Source organism: Anguilla anguilla, chromosome 11, assembly GCF_013347855.1.
Source record: "Anguilla anguilla isolate fAngAng1 chromosome 11, fAngAng1.pri, whole genome shotgun sequence".
Taxonomy (NCBI): Eukaryota; Metazoa; Chordata; class Actinopteri; order Anguilliformes; family Anguillidae; genus Anguilla; species Anguilla anguilla.
The window spans coordinates 35,684,391-35,697,054 of NC_049211.1; the positions used below are offsets into that span (position 1 = coordinate 35,684,391).

At 47.1% G+C, this 12,664-nt stretch overlaps 1 protein-coding gene across 3 annotated transcripts in view; it reads left to right on the forward strand.

Moving 5' to 3' along the window:
- Nucleotides 1–10,785: 10,785 nt before the first annotated feature.
- LOC118207712 (low-density lipoprotein receptor-related protein 1-like) overlaps nucleotides 10,786–12,664 on the forward strand; it is a 141,962-nt gene continuing 140,083 nt past the window's right edge. For 2 of the 3 annotated variants that reach the window (XM_035381577.1, XM_035381578.1), the window contains exon 1: nucleotides 10,787–11,371. In XM_035381577.1, the coding sequence (XP_035237468.1) occupies nucleotides 11,287–11,371 (85 nt within the window). In that variant the 5' untranslated portion in view covers nucleotides 10,787–11,286. Of the gene's footprint in view, nucleotides 11,372–12,664 lie in introns of all 3 variants that reach the window. The other variant, XM_035381580.1, reaches the window with a different exon arrangement.

A 12,664-nucleotide genomic window follows, 5' to 3' on the forward strand; every position in this document is an offset into this window, starting at 1 on the left:
ACAGCAGGACTTCAGTGACCCGGCAAGCTGGGCTGAGCATCGCTGCACGTGAAACACGCAACGCCTGGAGAGCCGGGCCAGATTCAGGTGGAAACATACGACGGCCATTTTCTTTTCTGTGTGCCACCCGCGGCTGGAGGATGTGTAGCGGGTCAGAAGCTTCTGGAAGCGGGGTATGCCTGTGCAGTGCACACAGCACCCGTGTGTGCAGTGAAGAAACAGTTCAGGCCTTCGCTATGAGACTGAAATCGACTGTTTCCCAAAGACCTGAACACAGTACTGAATTTCAGCATATCAGAATGAAGCCTCCAGGTGTAATGCGTGCTGTATGCATTTTGAAATTTATATAGTCATTTATAGTCATCTCCCTGCAGGACACCAATCGCATGAACCGCGCTGCATGTTAGCTTGGAGAATTCCAGGGAAGAGATACTCGGCATCAGTTGTCCAATGAATGTGCAGATTTTCGGAGACTGTGGTTGCGTACTGTGACCCCCGCAACAGTCCCCCCCACCCCCCCGCCCCGCTTCCCCCGGCTGAATTGAAGGGATTGAGTGCAGATATGACCGTGGAAGTGACCTGGGAGGTCATGTGATCTGATGCTATATACTATGCCACTCTCTCAAACCATCTGCCACACAACACCCAATATATAAACACATATAAATATAAGCATATGCATACACACACACACACACACACACACACACACAGGCACACACTCACGTACGCACACACACACACACGCACACACACACGCACACACACACACGCACACACACACACACACACGCACACACACACACACACTCACACTCACACACACACACACTCACACTCACACACACACACACACACACGCACGTACGCACACACACACACACACATACACACACACGCACGTACGCACACACACACACACACACACACACACATAAAGCATACACACACACACACACGCACGTACGCACACACATAAAGCATACACACACACACACACACACACACACGCACGTACGCACACACACACACACACATAAAGCATACACACACACACGCACGTACGCACACACACACGCACACACACACACACACACACACGCACGCACGCATGCACACACACATATTACATTACATTACAGGCATTTGGCAGACGCTCTTATCCAGAGCGACGTACAGCAAAGTGCATATAAAAGCATACACACACACACACACACCCACTTACAACCGTAAGGTCCTCCCATCACTGTTGATTGAACATGTGCCTCTCCGAAATACCAGCAGCCAGCTGACATTTTTTTTTTAACCCTGCAGACCGCAGGCATCTCATTGTCCAGCAGAGGCGCTGTTGCAGGACACACCTGGGCTGAGGAGAGCTGTCCCATGCACTGCAGAACTCATTTAAACTGGAGTAACCAAGCAAAGAGTCCGTACCACAGAGTTCATCACAACACCGTGATCAGGTTCTTCAGCTGGATACGCCACTAAAAACACACTGTCACTGACTGCTTTCGAAACACTGACCTCTAGGGACAAGCTTGTGTGTTTCTTTAAAGAACCTCTGTGATGTGTTTGTATGTTTCTTATCTTTAATATCAACACCCTCTATGAACAGCTTAGGTATTATATTTTATATATCTGAGTATGTATCCCACATACAATTGCATTAACTGGATTAATCCCTTTAGTATATCTGTTGTTACCCAATTAAATGCATTACAAGTGATAGGAAAGTTTTTACTCCTTTATCCATCTAGAAGGCCAAAGCATCAAATATGCTGCTGAAGTAACTGATTGTCCAATCTTGCCAGTTTTTCAGGGAGATGAACTCTTTCTATCTGAATGCACTAATTGTTACACCAGAAATGTATTTGTGTGCATTTTTTTGTAATTTAACTTTAGACATACTCACATCCATCAAGTCCAATATCGCTAAACCGCCTTCAGCTGTTCTCTGTGAGAAAATTTGTTTTTTTTTGAATGGTCATGTTTGTATTTCCATATGAAGTTTACAACGGTGGAGTCCGAGCTGGTTGTAGGCATAGGCGGCAAGGCCAGTCGTCTAGTGTGTAGTGATATCGGTGTGTCGGCCAACTGAAAACAGTGTGTAGTGATGTCAGTGTGTACTGAAAATAGTGTGTAGTGATGTCAGTGTGTACCGAAAATTGTGTGTTGTGATGCCAGTGTTTAATAAGAACAGTGTGTATTGAAAATAGTGTGTAGTGATATTCATGTGTAGGCCAACTGAAAATAGTGTGTTACGATGTCAGTGTGTACTGAAAATCGTGTGTGGTGATATTAGTGTGTACTGAAAATAGCGTGCAGTGATCTCAGCTTGTGGTGAGAGCAGTGTGTCCCGGAAACAGTGTTTAATATCAGTTTGCAGTGACATCAGTGTGTAGTGATATCTGTGTAATGAGAATGGACTCACCGAGAGACCTCAGTCTAAGAACTAGGTTGATCCTTCAGAGGTTCCAGGTTTAAATCCCAAATGGGCATTAAGCAAAGGTACCGCTTATCCAGAAAGGGTTCAGTAAAAATGCAGCTGTACACGGGTACAGATATGCAAAATACGTCATTTAGGTGTAAACGTTTCTCTGGATAAGCCCTGACCATAAAAAAGTGCATTGCCCTGGCTTTTCCCTGCTGTGCCTCTCCATATAAAGCCTAGCCAAGCTCTCTCTGTGGAGCGACCAGCATTGCAATGGGACAGCTGAGCTGTGCTGTGCCAGCTTCCACTCCCACCGTGCCCTCCAAAAGTATGGTAATGGTAGCGTGAAACTGGTTATCTTTGCTGCATGCTTAAGGCATTTGGATTTGAGAAATAAATGAATATGGGACTAAAGTACAGAAAATCAGCTTTCATTTAATGGTATTTACATGCATATATGTTTTATCGTTCTGCTCATTTTCAGTCGTGCAAAACTGAGTAAATGAAAGAACTTAAAAGTATATCAAAACGAGAAACTTTGGTAGCGTAGCCCTCAAATGTGATGACTGCATCAAAAATACGACTTTGGAAATGCTTTTCCAGACCTTCACTGCAACCGCTTTCAGTTGGTTTTTGTTTTGGGGGGGTTTCTTTCTTCAGTCTCTGAGATAAACGCACGCTTGATTGGATTTAAATCAGGTGACTGACTTGGCCAGCCCAAAACTTTCCATTTTTTTGTGTTTGGGGTCATTGTCTTGCTCCGGCACCAGCCGATGATGTTGGAGGAATTTCTTTGCGCATCGCCCGACGAAATCTGTCTGTACACTTCCGAATTCATTGTGCCGCTGCCATCCTCCATGACATCATCAATTAAAACGAGTGAGCCTGTTCCAGAAGCAGCCTTGCATTCCCAAGCCATGGCACTACATTACCGTATTAAACAGATGATGTGGTAAGCTCTGGATCATGGGCTGTTCCTTGCCTTTCACCAAACTTTTGACTTTCCATTGCTTAAGCAAATCCAGGGCCGGCCCAAGGTTTTTGGGGGCCCTAAACAAAAAGTCTATATGGGGCCCTCTGTTTCGGTCGAAAACCACCCCCAGGCCCCAGCCAGCAAGATTTGGCGCCAATAGAAATATATTTAGATGAATGAAAAAGCCATTGTCTTAAGGAACACAATTATTTATTTAAAAAATACATATTTATATATATCTTGGAGGGAGGGGGCCCCGAACCAATCGCGGGGCCCTAAACAAATGTTTACTTTGTTTATTGGGTCGGGCCGGCCCTGGGTAAATCTTTATTTCACGGTGATCACAAAATGTTTCTTCTGATGCTTCCAGTGTCTGTTGCATAGTTTCAGTTGTGACGCCACTGTTAATCTCTCTGTATGTCTCGTCTACTTACTGGGAAGCGGTTTAATTTTCTTCCTCCAAAAATGAAGGACCAACTACAGTAAAGTGCAGCGAGCCTTGAAGGGTTTGCATATTTACATACGGCTGGGACAGGGGACTGGAACAGCTGCTTCATGGATAAAGCAGCAATCCTGCGGCAACTGGAAGGGAGATATCTATGGTACCCCTTACATGATCATATTATCCATTAGGTATCCACCGAAGCAATTCAAGCTCAGTTCTTTGGTAAATGGTAAATGGACTGCATTTATATAGCGCTTTTATCCAAAACGTTTTACAATTAATGCCTCTCATTCACCCATTCACCCATTCACACATTCACACACACACTCACACACCAACGGTGAAAGGCTGCCATGCAAGGTACCAATCAGCTCGTTGGGAGCAATTAGGGGTTAGGTGTCTTGCTCAGGGGACACTTCAACACACCCAGGGTGGGGGATCGAACCGGCAACCCTCCGACTGACAGACAACCGCTCTTACCTCCTGAGCTATGTGGCTACAGTGGCCCCACCTTGGAATTGAGCCTGCAAGGATAAAAGCTCCCGTTCCTTATAGTACTGGTCACCTTGCTAGGTTTCTACCTGGTAGCACTACACAGGGATTTAACCCTGGGATGGGAAACTGGGCCAAACTGTGTCACGCGGAAGTTCAGTTTTGTATTACCAGCGCCTCTGTGGTCGCACATGCAGGAAGGCCTTGTGAGCCAAGATGGTGGCAGTCCAGCAATAACAATGGCAAGCGCAGAGCGCTGATAACCAAATTAAGATCTGAAAAGATATGGAAATACAAGCAAGGCCTGTGATTCGCCCGTCGGGAAGTGAAAATATAGCATGCCATGACATCCAGTGACCACTTGGGGGCAGTCTTTCATTGAATGTGCCTGGAGGTTTTCCCTTTCCACCGGGCACTGAAGATCTCCTTGTAGCCCCGTGCTTGCACTTGCCTCTTCAGCCATGTGATGCAGACACTGACAGATTTTAATTTTCTTTTATTTACAGAAAAAAGAAATGGATCGTAAAGTTGTCTGCTTTCTGGTATATTGGTGCATATTTTAGTCTTCTCATTTGAGCAGTCGTCTTTTCCATCAGAAAACACACGATAGTAAAAATACCCAATAGGGACAAATGGGGCATTTGTTTGAGGTGGAGATTTATGCCCCTTCTGGGCAGATATCTGCATGTCACACCACACGCCAGCACGCTGAACAGGCTAACTGCCATCCTGGGAGAAAGCAGCAGGATTTCACAGCTGTCTGGAGGGCTGGGGAACGTTCAGGTGAGGCTGAAAGGAAGCAGACGCAGCGAAGGAAAGGGCGGGACTGCCGCCACGCGGTCCCGACCCGATCCGTGTTTCATATTCTGCGCGGGCGGTGGAAAAGCCCGCTGCTGGACTGCACCACGACAGGCCCTGGGGGGCTCAGGAAGGGATTGGTATTCACGGCCCGTGGTATCTACGGTAACAGAGAGAGAGAGAGAGAGAGAGCGTGAAAGACAGAGAAAGAAAGAGAGCGGGACTGTGAAAGACAGAGAAAGTGAGAGAGCGAAAGCAAGAGAGACGGGGTGGGAGAGGTAAGGGATAGCTTAAGACGTTTCTTCAGTGTAATATTACCTGTGTTTTTAGTTTTAATATTGACTATAAACTCTGCACAATTTTTACTTGCATATATGGTTACACAGTTATTTTAAGAATTTATTTTAAGTTAGTTTAAGCTTACCCTCAATATGTGTGTACACCTCAGGGTATTATATCAGGGTAGAAGGTCAGAAAGAATATTTCAGTCCATTTCATGAATTGACATTGATATTTCGCTGGATAGTGACAATTCCCCTGGTTGCCTCTGTTCATCCTCAGCACAGATTTAACACGCCAGGTACAAGACATATCTACCGTACCAGCTACAGGACAGATTTAAAACACCAGGTACAGGACAGATTTACCACGCCAGGTACAGGACAGATTTAAAACACCAGGTACAGGACAGATTTACCACGCCAGGTACAGGACAGATTTAAAACACCAGGTACAGGACAGATTTACCACGCCAGGTACAGGACAGATTTAAAACACCAGCTACAGGACAGATTTAATGCACCAGCTAGAGGGCAAATTTACCACACTAGCTACAGGAGAGATTTAAAACACCAGGTACAGGACAAATTAAACACACCAGCTACTGGACATATTTACCATACCAGCTACAGGACAGATTTACCACCCCAACTACAGGACAGATTTAAAACACCATTGTGGCGTTCGGTCCGGCCAAGAGGCGGATTGGTCTCGGCTGCGCCGGCTGGCGGAGAGAGCACACGCACCTGGGTTGCGTTAACTAATCAGCCCAGGTGCTTAAAGGTGTGCTGCTCACCACAGTTCGGGGCCGAGACCGGGAGCTCACACTGAGCGCGAGTTTATTTAATTTAGTTGCGTTTAATTTCAGTTTCGTTTATTTTAACAGGACGGCGCCCACAAACTGCACTTCTCAGGCTTCAAAGTGCTTTTCACCGAGCCCATGGAGAGTCAATGGGTGACATCACAGTAACTTTGTCCATATTTTTCTGCAGTCTATGGCTGAACCCCACCCTGCCCAGCTAAAGGCCAGCTTATTGAGCCTTTTACTCATTCCTGTTTTTTTCACTGCCCTGATTGGTCCTTTCCTTGCTCGGCTGGGTCCTCAGTCATCTCGCTATGCTCTGTTATGACATCATCGTCAATCTGAGACATGGGGCGGAAGCCACACCTCTAGTGGTGATTACCGTCCAGACGATACCCAACCCTCACACGTCAGCGCTCCAATCACACGGCGGCCGCCCAGCCAAGGGAACTACAGCCGCTAATGTGCAGTCAGCAGCCGCGTGATGCTTATTTACTGGCATTCAGAGAGCGGTCTGTAACCACAGCAGGACTGCAGCCAAAGTAGGGGGATTGTTCTGACACAGCACAGCCCCGGTGCATTGTGAAGGTGGGGGCTATGATTTTGCTGTTCAAGAAAGTGAGTTATCCCCCCAACACCCCCCCCCCCCCCACATATTCACACTCACTAAAGTTCTACATAAATTCTATTCACACGCAGATATTGGTCTATCACCTGCTATGCCTCACCTACACAGTTCTGTCTCTCAGCGACAGAGTGTTTCACTGGGGGCAGCCTGAACAGAAATTCCTTATTTTATTCATATTTCCAACAGGGTTACAGTCATGTTGTGGCCGTTTTCAAACCAAAAAAATGTTTTTCAACATTCGAGTCCCATCTGAGCCTGCACAATCTGCACAGGTGGAGAACTGAACAAACTCTGCTCGTGTATGGCATGAACCCAAAAACTTTCAAAAACGCCCTTTCTCCTTTCAGTTGATTTGGAAGTCCAATTATTTACTTATTATTTGTTTATAAACAGCACGTCCAATTCTGACCCTAATATTGGAATGGCCAGTGGTCTGCAGCCGCAGTTGCGTTCATGCGTGATCCCGAATGCCTAATCGGGAGAGTGTAGACATCCACCGTTCTCTTCTGACACACGCGGTTTCACCGGCTGCTTCTTTTCACACCACAGACAACTCTCACACAGCTCACAGCCTCATGCAGCCTCACACAGCTCACAGCCTCACACAGCCTCACACAGCCTCACAGCCTCACACAGCCTCACAGCCTCACACAGCCTCACACAGCCTCACACAGCCTCACAGCCTCACACAGCCTCACACAGCCTCACACAGCTCACACAGCCTCACACAGCTCACAGCCTCACACAGCCTCACAGCCTCACACAGCTCACAGCCTCACACAGCCTCACAGCCTCACACAGCCTCACACAGCCTCACACAGCTCACACAGCCTCACACAGCTCACAGCCTCACACAGCTCACACAGCCTCACACAGCCTCACACAGCTCACAGCCTCACACAGCCTCACACAGCTCACAGCCTCACACAGCCTCACACAGCCTCACACAGCCTCACAGCCTCACACAGCCTCACACAGCCTCACACAGCCTCACAGCCTCACGCAGCCTCACACAGCCTCACACAGCCTCACACAGCTCACAGCCTCACACAGCCTCACAGCCTCGCACAGCTCACAGCCTCACACAGCCTCACACAGCTCACAGCCTCACACAGCCTCACACAGCCTCACACAGCCTCACACAGCCTCACACAGCTCACAGCCTCACACAGCCTCACACAGCCTCACACAGCCTCACACAGCCTCACACAGCTCACAGCCTCACACAGCTCACAGCCTCACACAGCCTCACACAGCTCACAGCCTCACACAGCCTCACAAAGCCTCACACAGCTCACAGCCTCACACAGCTCACACAGCCTCACACAGCTCACAGCCTCACACAGCCTCATAGCCTCACACAGCTCACAGCCTCACACAGCTCTCACAGCCTCACACAGCTCATACAGCCTCACACAGCTCACAGCCTCACACAGCCTCACACAGCTCACAGCCTCACACAGCCTCACAAAGCCTCACACAGCTCACAGCCTCACACAGCTCACACAGCCTCACACAGCTCACAGCCTCACACAGCCTCATAGCCTCACACAGCTCACAGCCTCACACAGCTCTCACAGCCTCACACAGCTCATACAGCCTCACACAGCTCACAGCCTCACACAGCCTCACACAGCTCACAGCCTCACGCAGCCTCACACAGCCTCACAGCCTCACACAGCTCACACAGAGCAGAGCAGGAGGAAGACTTTTCATAAGCAGCTTTCACTTGAAGTCCACAGACATCAGGTCGACCAGCAAGGGTCGCCCAATAGCGATAAACACAGACCTCCAATCAACTGAACCCTCCCACACTCTGGGTGACGCAATTGCCAACTGCATGCTGCCTTGTGGAGCCACTGACCACGGTTGGCACTGGAGCGGTCCACATTCGATCCGAGACCTAAGGCAGTTCATTTTAAACTGTTTTGAGCCTTTACTGGGTCAGGCTCCTTCAGGGCAATGGCTCTTGGCTCCTCATCCCTTCTTTGAGGGTGCTGTGTCTGTGGGCCCTTTAAAATCAGGCAACGAGGGAAAGATGTGCATCAGCGAGGAAAAAGCCTTTGTGTTCGTAGATGTGCATCCTCTGTGTAACGTGTTCGTAGACGTGCATATATTGTAAAAAAACGTTTGTACGTGTGCCTCTGTCATGAAAAGCGTTCGCACGTGTGCTTTCATTGTGAACGTAAAATGCGAGACCTTAAAAACATTCACAACGAACTCTTCACAACCGCTGTTCCACCAATGCTCAAAGGACAGCCGTCCACGTTTGCCACTGACAGCACGAGCGATCTGGTGTGAGGCGTTTGCGCTCGGATGCGATGTGGCTCACAAACGCTTTCCCACTCTGCCTCTGAGGCCTAAACAAAATCAGGCACGGGGTCGCGGGAACATCGTCAGACCTGAACAGGAGCGCGCAGGATACAGGCGGGTTGTGTTAATGTCAGAGCCCCTTGACAGAGTTTCCCTCTCCAATCTCCTCAGGTCAGCCTGACAAGGTCAGCTGATAAGGTTCTGCAGCCTCACTGCAGAGATAACTTAGGTCAGCGACAAAGAACTATGCGTGAGACAGATTTTCAGTTGTATGCGTACTGCATTACTAAGGAGCTTTGTTTTACACAGGGTCAAACCAAAGCCCTGGTGTAAAAACAAACTGTGCACCAATTTTAACTGAGCCAATTAAACTGCAAAAAAAAAAAAAAAAAAAAAAAAAAACACACAAAAAACAAAGCATGTTAAACTGAATCATTCTTGACATTCATACTTCTGCCTGAGAGAGAGCAAGAGAGAGAGAGAGAGACCTTGCTCCATCCTACTTATCCTGGGCAGAGTCGCGGAGGGTGCTGGAGCCTATCCCAGTATGCATTGGGCGAGAGGCAGGAATACACCCTGGATAGGTCACCAATCTACTGCAGGGCACACACACCATTCGCTCACACGCACACTCATACCCAGTGGCGTAGGTTTCGTTTGAACATTTGGGGGGGGGGGTCTGGGAGTCCTCCCCCAGGAAATTATGAGCATCAAACACTTCATTTCCTTCATTCTGGTGAATTTTTATGCACCAATTTGTGCCTTTTCTGCATCAATTTATGGTGGAAATGATTCTTTCATGTTTTTATTGGGGCGGACAAATGCACATGTTCTAAATATTGAGAGGGACGTATCCCCTGCGTCCCCCCCGAAATATACGCCTATGCTCATACCTATGGGCAAATTTAGAGTCTCCAATTAGCCTTCCTAAATGTCTTTGGACTGTGGGAGGAAACCGAAGTACCCGGAGGAAACACATGCAGCCACTGAAATGCCTAGTTCAAGATAACAGTCTACAAACCTGCTAAACTTTTTTGTAAATCTGAACCATTTAAGAAAATCATATTTATAAATAAATTATATGCCTAAATATACACTGCAATGAGATTATGCAATGCAAAGAGACTGGCATGTTGCCTGTCCTCATAATTACAATGTCTAACCCCGGATAAATTAAACAGCCACAGAAAAGCAGTTGTGCTGTCTTTCAAAAACCACTTAAAATTACCCGCAGTAATGTTCCGCTGTAATTGGATTGTAAGGGACAGTGCACTAAATAACACTTGATTGATTGATTCAATTACCTTGCCTAGAACTAAAAGCCATTATAGCTAGCTTGTTGAGATTCCGCTGAAAACCACAATCCAAGTAGAAATTAAAGCAAATCTGGTCAGTTCTCAGCAGGCCTATAGGAAATGTTCTGCCAACACAGCTCAGGCGTGCATCGCCGCTTCAATTGGATCACTGAAAATAAAAGGACGAAAAAGAACGTGGAGGTCGGCGCCTGCGCAAACGAATGGTGCCGCGTTGCTTTTTCAGGTTTTTCGGAATACCATTGGACTGAGTGACGTCACACACCAGTGCGCAACGCCGAAGCTCGAGGTCGCTTGAGCTCAGTTTGTAGGCACCAGCAACTGAGGTGGTTGGGGTGTTGAAAGGAAGTGCGATTATTTGTTTTTTTTTTTTTTTGTTACGAAGAACGTTACCAATAGCTGTCACGGGGAGCACGCAAAGCAAAGTTGCAACGCTATTATCTTCCAGACGTATGCTTTGGTCATCTTACTGACCAACCAAGTCATTTTTTTTACTGTTGCTTACTAATAATCAATAAGCAACCTACATGATTGTCGCACAAGGCAAACCGTAGCCTCAAAGGGCTGGACAGCCTTTTTAAAGCCTAATCTTAGCACACTTGTCATTCACCTTGCTTCCTTCCACCTATCTGGTGAGAAAACACGCTAGCTCACAAGCTAGTTACCTTATTTTCAGTGCGTGGTGGAGAACGCGCATAACAGGACAGCTGAGCGCGGTACCGGACCATAGCTGTCCGGGGGCGCGGAGTTTTACTTGGCCTGAATCATTTTTATAGATTTGAAATATATACATTTATTTTTTAAAATCTTCCATGGCAAAGATGATGGCAACGGGGTGGCTTTGCCTGGGATTTTTACTTAGTTTGGGGCCAGTCGGTCCTACCACAGCGATCGAAGGTAAGTGATTTGTTTCCAACTTGATAACTAGCTGCAGGTAGCAGTATGCTTCCCTTTTTGTATTTGCCGATGACCTGTAGAACCAGAAGTTTCCAAGACCAGTGCGTATATGAAATTACACCAGCTAGCTAATATGTATCTTGGCTGGTAAATTAGCTACTTTCAGTGTAGCCTACCTGAGTAGCCAACTGTCTAGCTGTCTAGAATAGACGGGTCGGTAGACTAACTTTGCGTGGAATTGGCTGCAAACACGCGCGGATAGTGGTGTTTTGATTTGATCTTCGAGCTAGCTTGAGAAAACTGGTCCTTTTAAAAACCCAATTAGCCAACTAAGCCTACGTTGCTTGCCAGTCCACTTAGACTACGATAGGCAGGTTAGGTCCTTGTTTCACACAGGCTAGTTTCTTGCATCGTTACCCAATACAAGGGAAATGAGTCGTTTTTTCGCATTTGTGCTTGTTATACTCCAAATTCTTATGTTAGGTTAACTCGATTAAACAATGTAATGTTTCCATTTTTGTGTTTTGCGTTGAAGGGCGGGCATAGGTTGGGGAAGGGGAGTCCGATTTGCACAAAAAAGATCCATGCTTTTTGCAGTCAATCAAGACCGTGGCTTCTAAAGATCATGCTCGCAGAACATGATATTACGAGAATCTGTTGTTTACAAACAACATTCATTGGAAAGTTTCATTGTCTTGCTTGCACATAGGTGATCGTGAAGTAGTATCCTGTCATTTTGTTGGGTAGCGAGCTAGCGTCTTGTAGCGATGGCGAGGAACGGCCTGATGAAGCCAGGACGCACCGCTCTCTCCCTTGCGAGCGGCACGCTCTGTGCCATTCTTTCACGCGCTCGTCTCGTTGCATACTTTTGTTTTTGAACTGCGAGTAGCCAAAGCAAAACAGTGTTTAGCCTACACGTTGCACGAGAAGAGGCGATGTCAGACGCTGTTTATCCTGGCGTTTTGTGACGCCAGAAAGTACAATGTTGCTGTTGAGATCCGGGTGGAAGGCACCGAAATCGCAGTGTTCCACTGCTTATCAATTAGGCTACAAATAAACATTCCATATTTCTTAGCATTTTCTTTGACTTTTCGTGTCGCAATGGACTGTTTACATCAGTATATTTACACGATGCTCTGTGGAATTTTTTGCTCTTTCAAAACTGAACTAGTATGATTCGCATTTTCCGCGGATTGGTCTTTCTGTAAAAGGTGTAGGCTACGGAGTCGCGGGCTGTTAAGACTGGATGCGGGTTTACAGCAGTGGCGAGCCACCCGTGCGTGACATGGCAAT